This window comes from Pseudorca crassidens, chromosome 16, assembly GCF_039906515.1.
Source record: "Pseudorca crassidens isolate mPseCra1 chromosome 16, mPseCra1.hap1, whole genome shotgun sequence".
Classification (NCBI taxonomy): domain Eukaryota; kingdom Metazoa; phylum Chordata; class Mammalia; order Artiodactyla; family Delphinidae; genus Pseudorca; species Pseudorca crassidens.
In genome coordinates this window covers 5,774,571-5,799,964 of record NC_090311.1, presented here as the reverse complement: position 1 = coordinate 5,799,964, position 25,394 = coordinate 5,774,571, and the positions used below count along the sequence as shown (strand labels likewise).

Below are 25,394 nucleotides of genomic sequence, written 5' to 3'. Positions count from 1 at the left end.
CACAGCGTGTTCTTTCCCCGGTCCTCCTCTGACCCCGCTCACATGACCTGCTCGTGTGTCCCTCCATACACCACTCTCAAAACTCGGTTTCTGATTTATAAGCTCTTACAGGAGCACTTTTTCCCTTCAGAGCACTCACTTGTAAGCACGCATTGACTTGTGTGAATCTACGACCGATGTCTGCTTCTCCCCTACACTCTAACCCCTCTGAGAATAAAATTATGTTTGCCTCACTTGCCAATGTATCCTGGCTCCTAATAGGGCTAGATGCATAGTAGGCTTTCAATAAATATTTGTTTAAAAAAGGATGGAAGAATTAACCAAGCAATTAATTAACAAAAGCAAAGCTTCCTCCCCAAGCTAAGTTGCACAGGGGCCTTTAGAATCCACTATCCCATCTCCTCGGAGGCCGTGCACCATCAAGGGTCTCCCGCTCCTCTCCGTCTTCAACTTTGCCCTCCTCAATGTTTCTGTGTCCAAACCTTTCTTTTCTATTTTATTTTTTTTAATTGAAGTATAGTTGATTTACAAGGTTGTGTTAGTTTCAGGTGTACAGCAAAGTGATTCAGTTATACGTGTGTGTGTAGGTATGTGTGTGTATATATATTCTTTCATCATATTCTTTTGCATTATGGTTTATTACAGGATATTGGATATAGTTCCCTGTGCTCTACAGTAGGGCCTTGTTGTTTATCTCTTTTATGTACAGTAGTGTGTATCTGCGAATCCCAAACTCCTAATTTATCCCTCCCCACTCCCTTCCCCTTTGGTGACCGTAAGTTCATTTTCTATGTCTGGGAGTCTGTTTCTGTTTTGTAAATTAGTTCATTTGAATCATATTTCAGATGCCACCAAAATCTTTCTTAGCTTAAAAACGAAACCAAAAAAATCCCTCCACAAACACACGGTGCCTTCCACCTTTCACCTTCCCACTGGCCCCAACCCTTGTTGGCCACTCTCTGTCCCTCTGCCTCGTGCCCCACCAGGCCTCAGTTTAGCACAGCCTCGACTGAGCCACTCTGACCTACGACGCGGAAATTCTTCTCGCTATTCTGGCTGTGCTCTCCCGGCCCCACCCACCAGCCGGCTCCATTGGATGTGCTGTACCAACAGCGCCGGTGGGTTTCGTTCCCTAAATATCTCCGCATTGCATCTCCGCCTCCTTCTCCCCACGGCTTCCATGGAGGGCCTCAGAATTCCTGCCAAGACCACACATTCCAGCAGCCTCCCCCCTCCACAGCATCACCAGTCATGTTTCTCTAAAGCAAATCTGATTGTGTCCCTCCCCAGCTTAAAACCCTTGGATTTCTAACTAATTCAAAATATAGTTAAGCGGGGGTGGGAGAGGGATAAATAAGGAGTTTGGGATTAACAGATACACACCACTATATGTAAAATAGAAAACCAACAAGGACCTACTGTACAGCACAGGCAACTATACTCAGTATCTTATAATAACCTATAATGGAAGAGAATACAAAAAAAGAATATATATACTTATATGTGTATGTATAACTGAGTCACTTTGCTGTACACCTGAAACTAACACAACATTGTAAATCAACTATATTTCAATAAAAATTTAAAAATATGTATCTATAGCTAAAGTCATACGCACAAAAGACATTTCTGCAGTCTGATTCATTATGACAGAACACTGGACGTGTCCAAAATACCCTGCAGCAGGGACTGGCTCTGTAGGTCAGAGCACATGTGTTATGCGTCCATTAACATGGTAACAATGCCCATGGTCCACTCGAGAGCCTCCACATCTGCGGACATAACGGCGTACCACGGCAGCCTTGAACGCTACGCCAATGTGATATTATTTCCTAAGTGACGGGGAAGCTCTGGTGATTTCCGAACAAGGCAAGTCAGTGCCTGATGTTCAGTTGTGTGTTAAAGCTTAGTCCTATGTACACATTAGATCACAGCCTTGTCTCTGGAGCCTTGACTCATGAGCTGAAATTAGCTGCTGCCTGTGTAAGATGCAACGTTTTGCAACTATATTTTACAAAGCCTAACGTGTGATATGTTTACTTTTTAAATTTTAATTCTCTTTATTGTGGTTAAATATACTTCACATAAAATTTAGCACCGTAACCATTTTTAAGTGTATGGTTCACTGGTGTTAAATACATTCACATGATTATACAACCATCACCAACATCCATGTCCATAATTCTTTTAATCTTGTAAAGCTGAAACTCTATACCCATTAAACAATAGCTCTCCCTTCCCCCACTCCCCAGCCTGTGGCAACCACCATTCTACTCGCTGTCTCTGTGATTCTGACTAGTCTAAGTACCTCACACAAGTGGAATCATACAGTGTTTGTCTTTTGGTAACTCATCTCACTTAGCATAATGTCCTTAAGGTTCATCCACGTTGTACCCTATGTCAGAATTTCCTTTTTTTAATTAATTTTTATTGGAGTATAGTTGATTTACAATGTCGTGTTAGTTTCTGCTGTACAGCAAAGTGAATCAGTTATACATATACATATATCCACTCTTTTTTACATTCTTTTCCCATATAGGTCATTACAGAGTATTGAGTAGAGTTCCCTGTGCTATACAGTAGGTTCTTGTTAGTTATCTATTTTATATATAGTAATGTGTATATGTCAATCCCTAGCTCCCAATTTATCCCTCCCCTCCTTTCCCACTTGGTAACCATAAGTTTGTCCTTTTTTAAGACTGAATAATACGCCATCATACGTATACACCACATTTTGCTTATTCATTCATCTGTCTACAGACACGCTTAAGTTGCTTCCATGTTTTAACCTATTGTGAATAATGCTGTACAAATATCTCTTTGAGATCTTGCTTTCAATCTTTTTGGATATGTACCCAGGAGTGGAATTGCTGAATCATACGACAATTCTATTTTTAATTTTTTGAGGAACCAACATACTGTTATTCACAGAGGCTGTACCATTTGCATTCCCACCAACCGTGCACAAGTGTTCTGTTTCCCACCCCCTCACCAACACTTGTTATATTCTGGGGTGGTTTTTCTTCATAGTAACCATTCTAATAGGTGTGGGGTAGTTATCTCACTGTAGTTTTCATTTGCATTTTCCCTAACTATCAGTGATGCTGAGCATCTTTTCATGTGCTTATTGGCCATTTGTATTTCTTCTTCGGAGAAAGGTTTATTCAAGTCCTTTGCCCGTTTTCGAATTGACTTGTTTATTTGTTCTTGAGTTTTAGGAGTTTTCTACATATTCTGGATATTATTCTCTTATCAGACATACGACTCGCAAATATTTTCTCCCATTCTGTGCCCTTTTACTCTGCTGATATTGTCTTTTGATGCACAAAATTTTAAACTCTTCATAAAACCCAATTTGCCTATTTTTCTCTTTTGCTGCCTGCGCTTTTTGAGTCATGTCCGAGAAATCATTGCCAAATCCCATGTCTTGAAGGTTTTACGCTACATTTTCTTCTAAGAGTTTTGTAGTTTTAGGTCTTTGATCTATTTTGAGTTAATTTTTGTTGTTGTTGTTGTTGTTGTTTTTTGCGGTACGCGGGCCTCTCACTGTTGTGGCCTCTCCCATTGCGGAGCACAGGCTCCGGACGTGCAGGCTCAGTGGCCATGGCTCACAGGCCCAGCCGCTCCGCGGCATGTGGGATCTTCCCGGACCGGGGCACGAACCCGCGTCCCCTGCATCGGCAGGCGGACTCTCAACCACTGCGCCACCAGGGAAGCCCTTGAGTTAATTTTTGTACATGGTGTCAGATAAGGATCCAACAAGAGTGATCATTAAGTGACTCCTCATTCAGCCCATTCGAGACTTTATCTCCCTTAGGTCTCTGACGCGTGTTATTTAGTGAACAGCAACAGTAATTTACCAAAGCCACACAACAGGAGGAAAGATTCAAGATCTCTTTGCCACATGTGTTCCCAGAGGCTGCTGAGCCTGGGCCTGCTTCAAGCCTGGGGCCACACCAGGAGCTATAGCACTGAGGGCTCATCGCATGCCAGGCAATTACCTCATTGAATCCTAAGACAGCTCAGGGAGAGAAATATATTTATTATTTCCATTTTACAGAGGTGGAAATGAAGGCACAGAAAGGGTAAGTAAATTGCCCAAAGTCACACACACCTAGTAAGAAAGTGAAGTAGGCCAGACTGGAACCCAGGCAATTCAGATGACTCCTTGGGGGTAAACACTATGACTAGGATGAAGCACATTTAAAGAATCGTGACACCCAACAATCGTAAGAAATGCTCCAGTTTGCTGAGTTCTTTATTATACAGCACCTCATTTGGATTCTCCGAAGTCCCTGAGAGGTGGCCAAGAAAACACAGAGGTTTTTTATGCAAAGAAAACAAGACCCACAGAGGGTAAGAGACATAAATGCCCAAGAACAATACAACGGTGGCTCTGGCACCTACACCAGCCCTCCTGAGCCTGGTCTGGGGTTCTTCCACATCACCTTACCTCCTGCCTCCTTACAGAGTGCAACCTACCAGCAGAAATTCTGGGGTCAAACATGACACCAGCTAGGATATTGATCACACTGACACGTTGAGCTATGAACTCCATCAGGAGCCAGAAGCCAATTTGAACACTGTGGGTACAATAATACTGGAACCTTCCATGTGTATAAGACTAAATACTCTACAAAACAACTTCCACATTTTCTCACTCGGTCCTCCCAAGTCCTGCCATAACAGCTGTGCTCTAATGAGCAAATGTCTTATTGTCTTTTGCTGGATTTTTTGTTTACTGACTCTCCCTTCAAGATATCTGAGTGCTCGCTATGGACCCATAATCCCTTATGTACAATTCTAAACTTCATGAAGCTCTGAAATATGAGAGTTTTCTCTCTGAGCTTGTAGAAAACTAATCTGACAGCAAAACCTTACCTGAACTAACCTGGGGCTATTTATAACATTAATTTATTCCATTTAATGTGAATATTCATACATTTTATTGCCAAAACATCAGTGAGATTAATTACAGGGTGCTACTCAGATCCCCCCTGGGAATGTTACGCAGGATCACCTTTCTGAAATAAAATTTAAAAGTCACCGTTGAATTACATTTGGCCCCAAGAGTTCTGGATGGAGAACTGTGGATGGATACCACAGATATTTAATGAACTTACCAGCCCCTGGGTTAGTGTTTTCCAAATACCCCTCATGCAGTCCCCACAAGACAGACGTTATCTCTGCTTATAGATACAAACACTGGGGCGTGGAGAGATTCTCTAATTTCTTCTGTCTCACAGAGCTACTTAATGCCAGAGCCAGAACAACTAGAACATCATGTTCTCAGCATTCCCCATACTAGAGTGTGTGTGTGTGTGTGTGTGTGTGTGTGCGTGCGTGTGTGTGTGTGTGTGTGTGTGTGTGTTGGGGGGAGGGGGAGGTAGTTAGAGATGGCTTATGGGATTTGTAAAGCATAAGTAAGTAAAACAGAGACTGAGGGCTTCCCTGGTGGCGCAGTGGTTGAGAGTCCGCCTAATGATGCAGGGGACACGGGTTTGTGCCCCGGTCCGCGAAGATCCCACATGCCACAGAGTGGCTGGGCCGCTGAGCCTGCGCGTCCAGAGCCTGTGCTCCGTAACAGGAGAGGCCACAGCAGTGAGAGGCCCGCATACCGCGAAGAAAAAAAAAACAAAAAAAACAGAGACTGAAACTTCATATACCCCAGGAAATAAGAGAGAGGAGAAAACAGGAATTTCCAGGCCTACACAGAACCCTACCTCCACTTTGCCTCTTCTGGACACCTGTCTGGCTGGCAGAGAAAACAGAGGAGATATTCTGAAACTACTTATATCCCAAGTTGTCAACGACCAAGAGTGGATTTTGGCTGGCAGGGTCTTCTTTTTAGGGTAATGGCAGACACTGCTTGGAGTCTGCCAACAGAAAAACAGGAAAGAGGCCATTTTTTCTCAGCATCCCAGTGCCTCCTCCTGGGGATGCTAGAGGTACCACTAAAGGGCAAATAACAAGCACAAGGTGTGGATGGTTCCAGACTGGACCGCCGATGGGTTAACACAGCCTCTTTGGGGTCTGGAATGCACTCTCCATGGCTAATCTAGAAGCATGATTGACCTCTGCCAGTGTTCCATGTTTGTACTCAATCTTCTGAACTCCCTTCTGCAACAATAATTCATGTCAGAGCAGTTTATGGATCAACAGTGCATTTTCTGGTTAATGCAGCCCTGCACCTATAATAACTCAAAGCTGAGATTCATCACTCTGCCGCAATTCCATCTTCATGCTTCATCTCTTCATGTTTACATCTGATTTAGCTTTTTCTAATCTAAAATAGATCAGCATGAAAAGCATTATATTTTCCATTTAGATTCCCAATTGCCTTTTATTACCAAGATAATATCCCTTATCTGACTGCAAATGGTGGGACTGTTCCCTTGTTAGGATCTGAAAGAAGATGCTACAGTTCAATCTCTGTGTCTCTCCCTGCTTCTCCGTCACTTTGGTTTTCAAGGGTGGTGTCTGCTGGGGTTCTGGTTTGAAAATGAGACAAATCAGGATGTAAAGAGGATAGATCATTTCAATCATTCCTCCTCTTGTGAGACTCACAGAGGAAGGCCTCCCCTGGCTGCCTAATGAGGACTGATCTTGGGAGAGTTCACGCTTCATTTCCCCACCAGTGACTTCAGCCCCTGTCTGTCTACAGGCATAAATGGGAGCAGCAATGACGAAACACTTGACTGGAGACTTTTATGCCAACGTCAGGGGTGGGGGGAAAATAACACCATATTAATAGGCATGTTAATTATATGCCTGTTACAAAGTCAATAAAATTTACCATTGCAAGTGTCCAATTCCATGAGATTACGTACATCCACCATGTTGAGCCGTCATCACCATTCTCCATCTCCAGAGCTTTTTCATCTTCCCAAACTGAAACTCTGTCCCCATTAAACCATGGTTCTCCATTCCCCTCCTCCACCCAGCCCCTGGCAGCCACCATTCCACTTTCCGTCTCTGTGAAATTTAACTATTCCAGGCACCTCAGAAGAATGAAGTCAAACAACATAATGTCCTTCTGTGCTTGGCTTGTCTCAGTCAGCACAAGGTCCTCGAGGTTCAGCCACAGTGCAGGTGGGCTGCCTTTTCCTCTGTTGACAGGGTCCTTGGACACACACAGTTTTTCACGCTGATGCAGCCCAACTTATCCATCTTTTCTTTCATGGCCTATGCTTTTGGTATTGCCATCTTAGATTTTTTAATAATTTTATCTGTGAACTTGTGTTTTGTGTATAAACCCCATGGGATGAGCATGCATGTGGGCAGAAAGACGTGTGCCATGTGTGTGTTTGTTGATTTCCTTGCTGCCCCATTCACAGAAGGTGCTCTGGTGATCCCTGATCACAGAATTCGGGTGAACCTACAATGCATGGGAGTTTAGAGAGATTCAAAGTGAATAAAAGTTAAGCAAATTACCCCAAGATCAACTAAACAGAAGGATGACAGCGCCGAGAGGCCATGCTTTCCACTGGAACCAGATTTGCTTCAAATGTAGGAAGAAGGCTATAGATTTCTGAAAAACACAAATGCCTGAGTAACTCTACTGAGACAGACTGGGGCCTGGGATCTGGGACCCTTTGCTGCAGTGCTTGCACCTGAACAGACACATTCTCAAGCAACAAAATACAAAGAAACCATAAGGGACTAAAAATAACTGCGTGCATGCACAGTTGGGGCAAATTATGGACAAGATACAAAAAGACCAAAAACCCAACGGCCATTTCTGAAGAGCCGGGAGCAAAAGCAGGGTGTTGGGGGCAAAAGCAGGGTTCTGCGCATGCCCGCTGCACTCAACACCACCAAAGGGGGGGGGCAGACCAACTACGCCACTGCTCCAGCCTGACCTCTGGACACACCCCTTCCCTCACTCCACATAAGGAACCAGCTCGACCCCCCTTAGGGACCGAGCAAGGGAACCTGTTACTTGTTCTCACTACCCTCCTGCTGAAGCAGGGGCCCCAATAAAGCCTTGCCTGAATTTCTTGTCTGGCCTCTTATCAATTTCAACTGATTACGGAGGCTAAGAACCCTGGTTGGTAACCCCATCATATCTGTTCTTACTCCTCTTACATCCCTGTGTTAGCCAACCACTTACGCTGAAAATAATAGCATAGAAGGAAAGAAGAGATGGGCAACCACAGTCCCCTTTCCTTTTGGTTCTTCCTTACTCATCAGTAAACTAAAGGTAGAGAGTGTTGGTAAAATATGATTATACCAAGGAATGAAATTAAAATCTGAATTGGTTTTGCAGTGTTTCCGTTGTTCTAATAAGAATAGATATATGAGACATTTCTCCAAAGAAGACATACAGATGGCCAGCAGGCACATGAAAAGATGCTCAACATCACTAAGAGAAATGCAAACCAAAATTACGATGAGGTATCATCTCACACTGGTCAGAATGGCCATCATTTAAAAGTCTACAAATAATAAACCCTCCTACACTGTGGGTGGAAATGTAAATTGGTGCAGCCACTATGGAGAACAGTACGCAGACTCCTTAAAAAACTAAAAATAGGGACTTCCCTGGTGGCGCAGTGGTTAAGAATCCGCCTGCCAATGCAGGGGACACGGGTTCGATCCCTAGTCCAGGAAGATCCCACATGCCGCGGAGCAACTAAGCCCGTGCGCCACAACTACTGAGCCTGTGTTCTAGAGCCCGTGCTCTGCATCAAGAGAAGCCACCACAATGAGAAGCCCACGCACTGCAACAAACAGTAGCCCCGCTCGCCACAACTAGAGAAAGCCGGTGCGCAACAACAAAGACCCAACGCAGCCATAAATTAATTAATTAATTAAAACTAAAAATAGAGCTACCATATGATCCAGCAATACCACTCGTGGCATATATCCGGAGAAAACTCTAATTCAAAAAGATACACACAGCCTGATGTTCATAGCAGCACTATTTACAATAGCCAAGACATGGAAGCAAATTAAATGTCCATCAACAGATGAATGGATAAAGAAGATGTGGTATATATATATATAATAGAATATTCCTTAGCCATAAAAAAGAATGAAATAATGCCATTTGCAGCAACATGGATGGACCAAGAGATTATCATATCAAGTGAAATGAGTCAGAGAAAGACAAATATCATATGATATCGCTTATATGTGGAATCAAAGAAAAGATACAAATGAACTTATTTACAAAACAGAAATGGACTCACAAATATAGAAAACAAATTTATGGTTACCAAAGCGGGGTAAGATAAATTAAGAGTTTGGGATTAACATATCCACACTACTATATATAAAATAGGTAAATGAAAAGGACCTACTGTAGAGCACAGGAAACTACTCAACATCTTGTAGTAACCTATAATGGAAAAAAATCTGAAAAAGAATATATATATGTATATAACTGAATCACTTTGATGTACACTTGAAACTAACACAACATTGTAAATTTACTTCAAAAAAATTTTTTAAAAAGGAAAATATATGCATGGATGAGATTAAAAATTGTATCATTTCAATAATTCCACAGATGAGTTAAATGTTTTAATATTTGTGTTAAAACTGAGATCACACAATATAAAGATGAACAGTAAAATTCATGGTCATAATTTAAATTTTTAGTTTTCCTTTACTTACACCAACTAAATAGCAAATAAAAACCATCATGACAAATCAAGAGGAAGACCATGGAGGAAAGGAAAAAGGCTTATACGTTAGAACCTTAAATGACTATTATTCCTGTGTTTTTTAACATGGGGACCACATGTTCATTTTGTTCTGGTCCCCGCAAATGACACAGCCAAGCCTGAGTGAGTGGCCATTTACTGCAGAACTGCTGCATGGAAAGTCATCGCATTCTTGCTCCCTGTGTCTGAGAGCTCACACAGCGGCACACAGGCATTTGGAACATTTGGAACAAATATCCAGGCATTTGTCCCTGGATATTACATCAACAGCGAGGAGCAAACAGTGTGGATCTGAGCCCTCCGCATCTCCCATGCACCGCGGGGCCCTCTGCATGTCCGTCAACCGAGACCCAGTCCCTTTCACACACCTGGCCTAACCCAGCGCCACTGAAAGCAGCTAAGCTGGAGAAGCCAGCAGTGTTCAGAACTCATTAGTGAGGAGCTGGGCACACTTGTAGCTAAAATAATGAGTTTTGTGAAGTTTCTGTAAACGCAGGGCTGGATCAGAGGCTCTGAGCCCTCCACAGGGTAGCCGCTTGAGGGCCCACCCTCTCGGCCCTGGTTGCAGTGGCTTTGCTGGGAAGAGGCTTCTTGCTCTCGATACAAAATGGCAAGCAAGTTGCTGTGTGCTTTAAGAAGATCATGCCCCCATTTTGCCTTCAGCCTTGTTTGTTTCTCTGAAACATGATTATTCCTAAATCCTGGATGTTTTCCAAGATACTCCTTTTTGGAGCTGTCTCCAAGTCTTTTCTGGATGGAGAAAGGATATAAATTAGCCTCACAGGGAGGAAATTAAACAATGTCTCTATTAGGAATTTGATTAATGAAAAGGGGAGCAAATGGAATGACCTCTATTTTGGAGCTTCATTTTGGCAATCTAGAGCTGATGTCTGTCTGTCAATCACTAAGAAATGAGTGAATCTGGAAGCGAGCCTAACGTATCAAATCAGAGGACGCTCTCTTCCATGCCCAAAGTCATCAACCGTCACTCACTCCGGCCTCAGGTTTTCACCCAAAACACACTTCACGCCCTTTTGTTCATTCGTTCATTCATACACGTACCCCACAATGTTTCTTGAAGGCTGACCTGGTGCTAGGGACACAGTCGTGAGCTAGAACAGATTAGGGGCCCCTTTCCTTATGAAGCTGCTAGACAGAGGTTCACACTTATGTGCCTTCAATTCCAAGGGCTCCTATTATTTCCCTTTTTGCACAGATACAGAATTTTAAATACAGTATCGTAAGCAGAATACTCACATGTATCCTATGTCCTCTTTCCTTTCAGTGTGAGCAGAACCTGTGAATACAATGGGCTATCACTTCTACAATTAACTCGTGTTACACGCCAAAGGGTTTTGCAGATTCAGTTAAGGTTGTTAATCAGTTGATGTGGAGTTAATCCAAGGTAGATCATACCAGCGGGGGCTGGCCTAATCAGGTGTGTTTTGTAAAGCAATCAGAGGGATTCAAAGCAGCAGAGATTGTCCTGCTGGCCTTGAGGAAGCAAACAAACATGCTGTGAACTGCCTACGGCCAGAGCCACATGACAAGAACCTGAGGACAGCCTCTAGGAGCTGAGCATGTCAGTCAAGAGCCACCATGACAATGGGGACTTCAGTCCTACAGCCACGAGGAACTGAACGCTGACGATGACCCGGGATCTTGGAAGAGGACTCTGAGCTGCAGATGAGATCACAGCCACATCTGACACCTTGATTCAGCCTGGAAAGACCCTAAGCAGAGAGGCCAAAACTGTGAAATAATAAATAGGTCTTGTTTTAAGCTACTAAGTATATGATCATTTGTTTTGCAGCAGTAGCAGAATAACACAGATAGTATCTGCCAGACTGTTTTGTTTTTTTCTAATAGCCAATCAGAGCTGAAACTATGTATGATGCTGCACTAAACTGATATTATCTCAGTCATAAGTAAATAAACAAGTTGCCTCAGTTAATTTATACAGAGGGAGCACAAGGAAACAAACATATTCCTTGGACTGCAGGATGCTGATTGATAATGCTGTGGACCACCATGTTGGGAAACACTGAAATATATACTGTTCAATGTGACGTGGCCCAATCTTGATGATCTGGCCTCTGCCAAGCATACTTGGTATATAAATTATAAAATATACTTGACAAGCAATGCTTTGACATAAGTTCCACTAAATTAGGAAAAATTTTAGCCATTATTTCTTCAAATATTTTTTCTGCCCTCACCCCATCCCCACTCTTTCAGAGATTCTAACTATATGTGTCTTGGATGTCTTGAGATCGCTCCCTCTCTTTTTTTCTCTCTTCAGTTAGAAATTTCACTGATCTTTTCTTCTATAGCATCCAATTTCCTGTTAATCCCATCTAGTGAAATCTCCATTTCAGAGAGTATTAAAGAATCATTGTTTTCTTCTCTATAAGTTCTATTTGGTTTATTTTTCTATCAATTTCTTCTCTTCCCATTGTGGTAATATCTTCCCTTAAATCCTCGACTGTAAGGGGAAAGCAATATATTTATAATATTTATAAGAGCTTTTTAAAAAGCCCTTGCTTGCTATTCCATCATCTCTCCTATTTAAGGATCTGCTTCTATTAATCGTAATTCCTCCCGGTTAAAATCATACTTTCCTGTTTTGTCAAATACCTAGCAAGCTTTACCTGGATGCCAGATATTTTAAATTTTTTATTATTGCTTTTGATGGATTTTGTCGTAATCTTTTAAGGAATGTTCAACTTTGTTCTGTCCGGCAGTTAAACTACTTGTGAAACGGCCTGGTTCTTCAAGAATTGTGTTTTAAATTGCTATAGGATGGACCTAAGGCAGCCTTTAATCTAGGGCTGGTTTAGCAGACTCCCAAGGCAGAACCCTTCTAGAATCTCTACTGAAGTTACCATACATTCAATGAGGCCTCTACATTTTGGATGGTGGGGAACTTCAATGATCCGTGGCCCCAAGTGAGCACTGAGAATTGTTCATCTGAGAGCTTCCCAGTAACCGTTCTTCCCTTGCTAGTTGTTCTTTGGCCTCGTGAAGTTTCGCGGCACAGGTTGGTCTTCATCTGCAGCCTCAAGGGAGCGTGAAGGAAATGTCTGGAGCTCTTTCTCTGCCTGGCTCCCTCCTCTCAGGAACTACAATCTGTGAATTCTAGCCGCAGTTCTAGAGATTACTGAGTTCTGTTTAGGTTCTGCCTGCCTGTGCACCACCGAGAAGTTGCCATTCCAGCTGTCTGAAATGTCTTCCCCTTCTCCATTCTTACCCCACATTCTCACCCTCCCTGCTGGTCCTGGGAAACTCCCAATCTCCCACGAAGCACATGCCCAGAGGTCTCCTCCCCTGTGCAGTCTCGCTGAGTCCTCTGGGTCTACAGCTCTCTGTAGACCCCCTGACTTGGCATTCATTGGCTGCTTCCCTGACCAGATGATGAGAAGGGGCCGGAACCCTGCCTTTTGCAACTCTGTGTCCCCGGCACCAAGCTCAGTTCCTGGCACATAGTAGGTCCTTGATACTTTTTAAAAAATGATCCAGCCCAATCTTTCCTCTTTTGTCCATATGCTCCACTAGAAAGGGAAGAGAACCTGGGACAGCAAAAACAGAGGGCACTGAGAACCCATGTGGGACTTATAAACCAGAAGAAGGTGCTTAATGAAAAAGCCACAGGAAGGAAAGATGCCTGAAGCAGAAGGAGAGAGTCAGTGGGCTCTCTACTGCCTCTTCCCACCTGATTCTGGCATGGTTTACTTTCTCTAGGACCAACTCTGAAGTCCCCTAGGTCCCCAGCTATTGCTGTCAGGACAAAGGCTGCTTCCCTCTCTTCTCCCCCAACACCTTGCAAGAAACACAACCGCAGAGGAGGATGTCACTAAGGTAGAAGCTCCCTTCTGCCGCTCCTAACCGTGTCTCTGTGCAGCCTGCATCATCTATCTGGGCCTCGCAGAATTTTCTCTTTGGAAAAACAGGGCTCATGTGCCTCGCACAGCTGTGGTGAGGATCAATGAGGCAATTCAGGGACCAACCAACACAGTCCCCTTTGTTCCATCCCCATCTCAACTCTCCTTGCACAGAGTGGTCCAGCCACTCCGCTCTCTGATCATATCTTCCCCCACCACCCCCCCTCCATGCCCCTTCACACCAGCTTTCTCAACACAGGCAATTGGCACAGGTTTCTTTGTCATTTTCTCTTTGGTTCATGCGGTTGGAAAATATCGGTCTGAAACTTCCAGATCAAGGTTTCAGACCTGTATCAGAATCACCTGGTTTTTATGTTAAAAACAGAGATTTTTGTACTCAGCCATAAAAAAGATGACATAATGTCACTTGCAGTAATATGGATGGACTTAGAGATTGTCATACTAAGTAAGCAAGTCAGACAAAGACAAGTATCATATGATATCACTTATATGCTGAATCTTAAAAAAATGATACAAATGAACTTATTTGCAAAACAGAAACAGACTCACAGACATAGAAAACAAATTTATGGTTACCAAAGGGGAAGGGAGGGTAGGGATAAATTAGGAGTTTGGGATTAGCAGATACAAACTATTATATATAAAATAGATAAACAATAAGGTCCTACTGCATAGCTATATATTGAATATAGGGAACCATATTCAATATCTTATAATAACCTATAATGGAAAAGGATACAAAAAAGAATATATATATATATGCATAACTGAATCACTTCACTGTATACCTGAAGCTAACACAACATTGTAAATCAACTATAATTCAATTTTAAAAATGAGAACATGTCACTCCTCTGCTTAAAACTCTCCAATGATTTCCCAATGTACTTAAAATAAAATCTAAAAGCTTCAAAGAAAAAAAAAAAGAACCAGAGATTTCTGGACCCCACCCTTTCCCAGAGCCCAGGGGTCTACATTCTTAGAAAGGTCTCTTGAGGATTCTGAAGGACACTAAAGTATGAGGGCAATTCAATGCTTTATGAGGTGACAAACCCCATTCAGATCCTGGTAGGTCTTCAAGAGAGGGTATAACTTACATGAAAAAATGCCCTGACTTAACTCTGGCTTTACCAGGCAGGAATCAGATGTGTGTGAACACACATTCTCAATAATCTGTTGTCAGATGGAATTTGCAGCTGACCACAGGACTGGGTGGGTTCTGAGTAGAAACTGTGCATTCAGCTCAAGGACAAATTAGTGACTAATCTCTGAATTGCTCGGGGAACAGAGTCAAGGGTAGAGGAGGTCACAAGTCCCTGTCACCTGGCAGTTTCAGTGAGGAGAAGCTAGGAAGGGGATGTTCACCCAGTTGAAACAGGACTTCTGGCACAGGGGCAGCATCCTCAAAGCACTGGTCACAATTAGCTTGGGTCCAGGGGCCATGTCTTCATGCCATGGCTTTGCTTCAAAGTTGGGGATGGCAGAAAAAGGCACATTGGAACTTGAACGCCAACAACGACTCACTTTTACAGAATGCTGCCTCCGTGCCAGGCCCAAGGCTCAGCCTTTATATAAGCATCTCCCTTATTCCTCCCAGCAATCCTATACGGCAGATGTCACCATGGTTCCCATGAACACAGATGAGGAAACTAAGGCTCAAAGAGGTCAGGAAACTTGCCAAGGTCACTCAGCTATCAAGACCCCAGAAAGAGGGCTTCCCTGGTGGCGCAGTGGTTGAGAGTCCGACTGCCGATGCAGGGGACACGGGTTCGTGCCCCGGTCCGGGAAGATCCCACATGCCGCGGAGCGGCTGGGCCCGTGAGCCATGGCCGCTGAGCCTGCACGTCCGGAGCCTGTGCTCCGCAACGGGAGAGGCCACAGCGGGGAGAGGCCTGCGTACTGCAAAAAAAAAAAAAAAAAAAAGACCCCAGAAAGACTCCATCCAATGCCCTGGGTCTTGGTCACACCCCCCTTTCATCTACCATCTCTCCTGCCTTGGTTTGGCGGAAATGTGGATGTAGTCCCCCCACCCATGCACAATTTCCTGATGGAAGTTGGCCAAAATGATGTCAGATAGGTCTTAGGAGGCTTGGCTGTAAATATTCCAGATCAACTTGCACTTCATCTTTCACAGACATTCACAGTGCAGTTAATCTGGAGACCTCAGTCACCAGGTGTGCTTCCTGACACATCAAAACTCATCTCAGACCTCTGATCTCTCGTGCCCCTTCAGGACCTTGCTCCCTGACGGCCAGCCTCCCATTGGCAGGAGCAGGGAGGGGCTGGTGTGGCAAATGGGCAGCACTGATTCCCAAGGGTGGTCGCTCCATCTTTTGCCTCTTGGATTCCCTCCTCCTGCATCTGGACAGAGGCTACCAGCCATTGTCAATGGATGAGTGTTGCAGCTTCTAGGAGATTCTAGGAGGATCACCAAGTACACTCTCAGGTCTTGCACACGAGGCAGAGGTTTCTGACCTGGTCAGTGGGTGGCAAAGCTAATTGAAATATTTATTGTCCTTTGCGAAATGTTGTTTTCTCAGTCCTGACTCTGGAGGGCTCCGTGCCTTCTGTGTAGCCAGAGCCACCAGCATATCCCAGGGAAAATCCCACTCGGAGGCCAAGTCTTCAGAAAGAAAAGTGAAACTCAGAAGACTCTGATCTCGCTAAGTCTCTTCAGCTTGGTTGGGAAATAGGTAAATTGTTTTGCACCTTCTGATCATTGTGAGAAGAAAGGGAATGTTTGTGTCACCTTCTGTTTGGCCTCAGTGACTTCTTTATTCCCTGAATAAAGTAATCTTGAAGCCCAAGCACTTAAAACTTGAGTGCTTTTATTTCATACTACCTAAGGCTTCACTTCAACCACCGGAAAACATCCATCAAAGCCCAGAGTGGCATTTCTCAACTCCAGTGGGGCATCAGAACCACCCGGGCAGACACACCTACTTCCGGCCATGATGGAGGAACCAGACAAAAGCTGTGAAGCAACTGTTTCCAGACACTGGGCACAAGAAATGCGGGGCTACGAGGGGTAACCAGAGAGGTGAGCCCTACAATCGTCCCCACCTAGAAGCAGTTTCCAGGCTGTGTATTGGGAAGGGGACGCTCGAGAGACCCTGGGGTCTCACTGAGTGGACAGGGCAGGGGTGCGGATTCAGAGAGGCTGAGGTAGCTAGAATTTGTGCAGCCACGTACCAAGGAACAGCAAGGAAAGAGAGTTTCTAGCAAGCTGCCAGGGGGCCCACCAGTCTTCGGCCAAATACTCACTTGCACAAGCTTAAGGGAAAAGTGCCTGAATCCAGGAAAAGAACTGCCAGACAGTAGTAAGCTGGACACTCCCAGGGCCTCACCCAGAGCTGGAAACCGTTTGTGTTTCCACTGGCCCTGGTGGAAAGATCTCACGTACATGGGACATTAAGTTGAGTCCTCACAAGGATCATGCCTTAATAGTGGGGCTGAACTATGGAAAACAGTATGGAGGTTCCTCAAAAAACTAAAAATAGAGCTACCATAGGATTCAGCAATTCCACTCCTGAGCATATATCCAGACAAAACTATAATTCGAAAAGATATATGCAGCCCTATGTTCACAGCAGCACTATTCACGATAGCCAAGACACGGAAGCAACCTAAACGTCCATCGACAGATGAATATATATATGTGGTACATATATACAATGGAATACTACTCAGCCATAAAAAAAGAATGAAATAACGCCATCTGCAGCAACATGGATGGACCTAGAGATTACCATACTAAGTGAAGGAAGTCAGAAAAAGAAATACAAATACCATATGATATCACTTATATGTGGAATCTAAAATATGAGACAAGTGAACCTACCTACGAAACAGAAACAGACTCACAGACATAGAGAACAGACTTGTGGCTGCTAAGGGGGAAGGAGGCTGGGGAAGGGATGGAAGGGGAGTTTGGGGTTAGCAGATGGAAACTATTATATGTAGAATGGATAAACAACAAGGTCCTGCTGTAGAGCACAGGCACCTATACTCAATATTCTGTGATAAACCATGATGGAAAAGAATATGAAAAAGGATGTATATATATGTATAACTGAATCACTTTTTTGTACAGCAGAAATTAACACAAGATTGTAGATCAACTACAATTGAATAAAATAAATTTTTAGAATTAGTGGGCCTGAATGAGCACGAGATCAGGCTTCCTCAGCCTCCACACTGTGGACATCTCAGGCTGAGCAGATCTTTGTTCTGGGCGCAGGGGACTGTCCCGGGCACTGCCGGATATTTAGAAGCATCCCTGGCCTCTGCCCAGTAGGTACCAGTAGCATCTTTCCTGAGTTGTCACGACCCAAAATGTCCGCAGACACTACCAAACATCCCGTGGGGTGTGGGTGGAGGGCGAAATCCCCCATGATTGAGAGGCACTGCCCTTGACTAAAATCTGCCGAGAAGTCAGGCTCGAAAGGATCGAAGTGTTTTCAAGGAACGTAACCTCATGCCAGAACCAAGTTCAATGCTCTTTAAAGGAACACAGCAAAAGCAAACACCCGCTCTGGGCCACAGGCATATGTAGTTTGTAAAGGTCACCATGAGAAAACAACCCAAATGTCCACCTGCAGATGAACGGATAAAGAGAATGTAATATACACATACTGGAATATCATTCAGCCTTAAAAAAGAAGGAAACCCTACCATCTGTGACAACACGAATGAAACTAGAGGACATTATGCTAAGTGAAATTAACCAGTTACAGAAGGACAAATGGCATGATTTGTCCTGCATGACTCCACTTATGTGAAGTATAACAACTAAGCAAATTCATCGAAGCAGAAGATAAAATGGTGGTTGCAGGGGCTGGGGGAGGGAGAGGGGGAGGGTGGAGTTGCTACTCGATGGGTATAAGTCTTCAGTTATGCGAGAGGAATAAGCCCTAGAGCTTTCCTATACCACATAGAGCCTACGCTTAACAATGTGGTACTGTTACTTCAGAATATGTTAAGAAGACAGATCTCATGGTGTTTTTACCACCAAAAAACAAACAAAAAAGCAACACGCAAAAGAACACAAGGAAATTTTTAGCAGTGATGGGTATGTTTAGTACCTTGATTGTGGTGATGGTACTATGGGTGCGTGCATATGTCTAAACTCCTCAGAGGGTAGACATTATCAAAAAGATAGATAAATATAAAAAAATAAAAGTTTGCCATGATTCTTCTATTCAGCCAGAATTGAGCACCACAGCCAAGTCCAAAAAAAAAAAAAAATGGATGAGTAGGAAGGGGAGATGGAAATGATAGAGGTTTGGGGAAATGTTGAGAAGCATGGCTAAATGGTGATCACCAAATACAGAAACTTTCCCTGGTCCGTCTAATGATTAAATGTATTAGAAACTGTCATCTACATGAAGACAGATGGGTGAGACTTGGCTGGCGTGCCCCAGCCCACGCCTATCATCAGAATGGTCTCCTCGATCAATTAACAGATGCCCACTCACATTCCAACTCTGGGAGATGTGAGCACGTCTCTGAATTCTGCGTGGCTTCCCTTCTAACATCAGGGAAACTGTCCACACCCTGCTTCACAGGGAATCTCAGAAGGTGGCCAGGCTTGCAATGTTGACAGCGACCAGAGCTCAAATAAAAATCCATCTCCTTGGCCAGTTATGGTTATTTTGATGTCCGAAATTTATCAGGTATGTCTGCAGGAGGAGAAAGGCTCTGAACATATTGTGGCTTTAATAGTTTGGGGCATGTTGGAGTCAGCAGGGATCAACGCTTTGCAAACATGCAGAGCATGACCTTTAGCCCCCTCACCGCCACCTGCTTCCAATCCCTGCTGCCTTTCAGACGTGACAGTACATACGCTTGTCATCCCTATTACAAGGCAGTTTAAGCAAGGGAATGAGTATGGCTGGACCATCCCTGGGCCAGAGTTAGGTCCGTCCCAGATGAGAGGCAGCATCTCCAAGCATTAACACAGCTCAGGAGTCAGGTCACAGTTTTAGACTTTAAACTCAACTCAAATACACCTGTATGTCTTCCTGAGGAGGACTTGAAATCCATAAGGTTTTTACAGAAACAAAATCTCTCAAACTCACTCTTCCTGGAGAACCAGCCGGTTCCTTTAACCCAGCACCTTTGTGCGTTGAGAGTTCACCCCGGAGACCGTTCTCATTTTTCACCCCATCAGGTACTTTATGGTTAAGCCCTGGCAGATGAACCAATGGCCTTGGAGTCTTCGAGAGAGAGAGAGAGAAGGGGTCACTGGGCCAAGTGTAACAGGACCCAGAGGCTGTTAATTGGGCTCTCGTCAGTTCAGCTTGGAAACTGAGCAAGAAAGCTGCCTTCTTGCTGGGTTTCCTAACCTAAATGGCTGACATGCCCCAGTGGGAATAACATGAACAATTCAATGGACGTGGAATATTTTAAAGTGAAATGTTTTTGCTAACTAAAAGAACAGAGCTCGGAATTCAGAGGGATCAGAGGCACAGATCCTATCTGAGCTTTCAAACTTGGCCTGCCCTTGAGTGGAGGAAGCAGGCCCTGCCTGGAACGCCTTTCAAATCACAGACATAGTGAGGACTGTCCAGCTGACCAGCCTGATTGCTGTGGGTCTCAGACTCACCTGAACATAAGACTTTAGACTCCAGGTTACGCTCAAGCAGCAGGCACACAGCCTCAATTGTTGGCTGTATTTGGAAATGTGGCTTGGGGGGGAGCTGAGTCACACAAAAAAATGCTGTAGCTGCAACTGTCAGTATAATAGATGTTTTTTACAATCTCCTACAAAGGTGCACTTTTCCACACTGTTACCTTCAGTGTTGCTATAGGAATAAACAAAGCTTTATGCATACCAAAGAAAAAAAAAAAGGAACACAAGAGCCGCTCTTTGCCATTGAGGGTATAAAATGGAGCCATGAACACTTTTTTTAAAATGCAAGCTGAGGGCTTCCCTGGTGGCGCAGCGGTTGAGAGTCCGCCTGCCGATGCAGGGGACACGGGTTCGTGCCCCAGTCCGGAAAGATCCCACACGCCGCGGAGAGGCTGGGCCCGTGAGCCATGGCCGCTGAGCCTGCGCGTCTGGAGCCTGTGCTCCGCAACGGGAGAGGCCACAACAGTGAAAGGCCCGCGTAACCGCAAAAAAAAAAAAAAAAAGCAAGCTGATATAACTCAACAAGTTTTTCTCTCTCTCTGGAGGACTGAAAACTAACCTCAGTGAAAATGATACAATGATAAAATTCTGCCCCATCTGATTAATTCCTTGTGAATAATAACATCTCTGGTTTCCTTCAATTATATTCTAATTGCACACCTCTTGCTCTGGTCGATTAAGCAATGAACCAATGAACAACTATTACTGAATTTAATTAACACCATTATTTCCATGGCCTTTATATCTCTGTGGCGACCGTGGAAATTCACAATCCCAGGGCTGGCACTGGGAGAAGCCAGCCTTGAACCCTGCAGAACAGGTTCTGACATTGCTCTGGAATAAGGAAGCCCAGTGTGGGGAACGAAAGACCTGGAATTTTTGCCAGCATATTCATGGGAAGCCTTTCCTAATAACAGCATAAGTATTCAGAAAGGTTGCCTTTCCATAAAACATTAGCAATTCACATGTTACATTTATCAAAAGGGATGGGCAAGTGAGCTCTATGGGAATCAATTACAATGTCATTCATAATTTAGTACATGTACTATAAAGCACTGATCAGATTTCATGTGTGTTTACCTTCTGAAGGATAACTGCCTGTGGCTTCTTCTAGTTTCAGAATACAAGAATGTTTCAGAGCAATGTGTTTATCTCACTTTGACATTCTAAATCTCCCAAGTTCTCCTTTTTCTCCCAGAAAAAGTCATTTCTGCTTGAAAATAAGAGCTCACCCTCAAAGAAATAAAAGCCCTTTCTTACTGGTGTAACTTAAATCATTCTACTTTAACTTCATCGAGGCAAGGCATAGATATTCTCCTGCAAAACCCATCAGGAAACAAACAGGAATTTGTTTTTAAAAAGAGATGACTGCAAATTTACAGAGCTAAGAATATTTAACTCCCAGAAATGTACCACAGTTTCTAAAGGTGGATACAAATTATCCAACTGTTTGGCGCACTATTAAATGTTGTAGATGCAGACGTGTATCACGTGTAAATTAGTTATCCACTATGCTCCCGCCCCCTCATATTTCAAAAACTGAAGTAAATTAAGAGATGAGAAAGTCTTTTCCAAACACCTCAGGAAAAACTACAAACCGACGATTTATCAGACCAGATAGAACATCTGGCCTGTCCGTTTGATAACGCAACGCTCCGTTTCTCTGAGCGAGCTGTGTGCCCAAATCCAACCTTACCTCGCATCTGCTGGCTGTCTGCTCAGCTGTCTTCAGGCCTTGATACATGTGGATGATACAAACTTTGGCTCTTCTCTGGGAGGGAAACCAGTTCCTCTTCACAAAATCCATGACCATCACATGGTTTTTCAACTCTGTACTAAACGTTTTGATCTGAAAAGTCCGGTGGACGGCTGTTTCCGCGTGGCGGGCAGCATACCCCTTCTGAAGAGTTTTTGTAGAAATTCCAGACTGCTGCATGATACGGGAATCCTGTGACTTCAGCGAGCGCGCCTGGCAAACACAATTTTCTTTGTTTAATCCAGGTATCGAGTGCAGCAGGAGGCACTTGGGAAGCGCCTGGGCTCGACCTCTCCCGGAGTTTTCCAGCTCCACACCTAGTTGTTCTCAAACCCCAGCTGCAAAGAATATAGGATTTGCACGTGGGAACCTCGAGGGTGACCTTTATGTGCTATAAAAATACTCCTTCTGGTTGCTGTCTGCCCGGCTCCAGCACTTCCACCTGTGTTCTCAGGTGCTCAAAATCTTCTCTGATTTCAAAGGCACATTTCTCTTTCCCGCTGCATTCAAGTTCTGAACACAAGATCCACCTGGTTACCGCGAGGTCCAATATGTTTTTCAGTCTCCAGCCCCTCGAATCCAAATAAATTATTCACGGGGTGCTGTACAAAGGAACCAGGAGTGATAATTGCCGCTTTTTAGAATTCCTGCTTTTTCTTGCCAGGACTGAAAGGAACAAGAACAGACTGCTACTGACACAAAGGGTGACCTCAGCCCTGGAGAAGATAAGAAACACATTCAAGTGAAAAAGAAAAGTCGAGCACAGAGGCAGTGATGGGTACAAGCTGGCATCAGAGACACAGAGCTCGGGTAGGATGTCCTGGTTGCCACTTGGGGGAGTGGCCTGGCTTAGCTGAGGGCTCTGGTCCCCAGCCAACCCTGGGAATCCCCTCACCACCCAGAGCCTCAGTTTCCCCATGAGGAAACTTGGAATAATAATGCCTGCCACTCACAGCATTGTTAGGAGGATCAGGTGAGCGAAGTGGTGAGCAAATAGCATGTAATAGAGTCGCATAAGGCATCATTTCCAAAGAACAGTTGCCTTTTTTCTGCCCAAATTAGGCTGAACACAGTTCTCCTCATAGGGAAGAACAAATCCGCCTCTGAATCAGCTCTGTTTCTTTTACACTAACCTTTGAATTCTATTGTTTTTGCTACAAGTTAAGAATGTTGCCTAGAGCCTGAAATATACAGAGAGCCCATTCTCAAGGCTCTGACCTTTATGGGTGTAACACTTTTCCATTCATATAGAGATAAAAAGTTGCAAAATGTTGCAGAACAGAGACTAACGTTTGTCTTCAAGGTTTATAGGAACATTGTGACCAGACCTCCGTGGACAGCTGTAAGAACAAAGGATTCTGACACCAAGAAATCTGCAGCAACCAACCACACCCCCTCCCCTTCTGGTATAAAAGAAGCCTGAATTCTACCTTGGGGAAGGTGGTTCTTTGGAATAAAGTTGCTATTTCTTGCTGAAGCAACTCCTCTCTCAATTTATCAGCCTGTCCTGCAGCAAGCAGTACGAGCTTGGACTCAGTAACATTCTCTCTACACATATAATATATGGTAAGTCCCCTACATACAACCCTTCAAGTTGCAAACTTTCAAAAATGCACACGTGCGTTCGCATGTCCAATCACGTAAGTTAGTTCACATGCCTGGCGTACATTGTCACGTGCATGCATCCTCAACAAGTGGTTGTGCTTTTGTGTACTTTACTGTACAGTACTGTATAGAGTCCAATAGTACAGTATCTTTATTTCAAGCTCAGGATGTCCGGAAGCAAGTGTAAAACAGCAAGGATGTAGCTGGTACTGTACTGTGCTTTTCAAGGTACTGTACTGTAAGATTTAAAATGTTTTCTTTATTTTTTGTTTTTTATGTATTATTCGTGTGAAAAGTATTATAAACCTATTATAATACAGTACTATATAGCTGATTGTGTTAGTTGGGTACCTAGGCTAACTGTGTTGGACTTACAAACAGATTGGACTTATGAACGTGCTCTCGGAACGGAACTCATTCATATGTAGAGGACTTACTATAGTGGAGATTTAAAGGATGCTGAAAATTATTGGATTCTGAATTTCAGATCATTCAGAAATGCCGATGATATACTCCTTTTCACTTCATTTCACGTTTTGGTACTATTTCTGTTAACGCGGTCATTGAGAAGTGGGAATTACAAGCCTTGGATCAGGGGTCTGGGCCAGGAGAGGGCAGGTGACAAGCACCTGGGCTGTGCTCTGAGCCCACATAGGACTCTCTTCTGCAGGCAGCCTCCTCTCAGCTTTTGGCAAATACGCGCCTTGAAGAGTTCTCCCTCTCCACACGGAAAGCCGTGGGGTAGACTGAATGAAGACATGATTCCAAATGACTTTCCTGAAAACAGAGCATCAGTCCCTGGCCCAGAACCGAACCCTTCCTGCGGCAGGCGGGAGCTCAGCCAATCACACTCAGCGGTGCTGGGACTTGGAGGGTGGAATGTTAAACTTGCCCCTTTGGAGGCAATGGGAATGTTGAAGCCGAGAACGAAAACAGAGTAGGAGATAGAGAAGACTTCAGAGGTAATTTAGGCCAACGTTCTCATTTGAGTGTTAAGACAACAGACCCCGAGAGATTAAATGCCAACCCAAGACCACACAGTGGAGTTCCCTATTCCTTAAACAGAATACTGTCCGGATCTGCCTGTGGTTCTCCCAAGGAGGTCAATGAGAAGGTCAAGACCAACTGATGGCAGTCATGTTTCCAATGAAAACACAGCACAACCGAGATTGATGCCCAGGAGGCAGGCTGGACATGCCCCAGGGAGCTGCATGGGGGTGCCATCTTAGATTTGGAAGCTTCCAGAAAAAGCCAGGGAAGACATTCAATCAATAAACAAATTAAAATTAAACAAGGACAGCAAAGGAAGAGGGTACCACTTGGCTCTTTGGGGGCTGTGAAGGCCATTCCTGAGACCCCACAGTGACCATCTGAACCAGCTTTTGCTGGTACCCATCTGTTCCCAACCAGGAGCTCCTGCAAACCTGGTTAAAAAAAGAAAAAAAAAAAAAGGCCAAGTCTCTCCTGTCACCACAGCACACCAAAGGACCCTGGGCAACATAGAGGCCAGTGCACTGCCCATCCAACTGCTTTGACTAGCAATGAGAGGTTGGCTGAGGGGTGCTGGCCGCTGGTGAGAGCCGCCTGTCATAGGCCGTGTCAGCCAGCAGTGGCTACGGAGGCTCCTAAGATCGTCACGGCTGACTTTCTCTTCCCTTGACCACAGACAGGGCTGGGCTTTAACCAGCCTTTGCGGCCACCAGAGAAAGCAGTCACGTTGTTACCAAGTGCAAGTCCGTGTGCCCGGTGCACAGTGAAGCCAAAGGATACCAAAGCGTCGGAGTGTGGAGCAGAGAAAGTTTTGTTGCAGGGCCCCAGAAGGAGAC

At 44.3% G+C, this 25,394-nt stretch overlaps 1 protein-coding gene across 2 annotated transcripts in view; it reads right to left on the bottom strand.

The window, feature by feature from the left end:
- Nucleotides 1-22,687, bottom strand: part of C16H10orf90 (chromosome 16 C10orf90 homolog) — a 227,644-nt gene extending 204,957 nt beyond the window's left edge. The window contains exon 1 of one of the 2 annotated variants that reach the window (XM_067709069.1): nucleotides 21,904-22,687. In XM_067709069.1, coding sequence (XP_067565170.1) covers nucleotides 21,904-22,143 — 240 coding nt within the window. In that variant the 5' untranslated portion in view covers nucleotides 22,144-22,687. The remainder of the gene's footprint in view (nucleotides 1-21,903) is intronic. The other variant, XM_067709070.1, reaches the window with a different exon arrangement.
- Nucleotides 22,688-25,394: the final 2,707 nt, after the last annotated feature.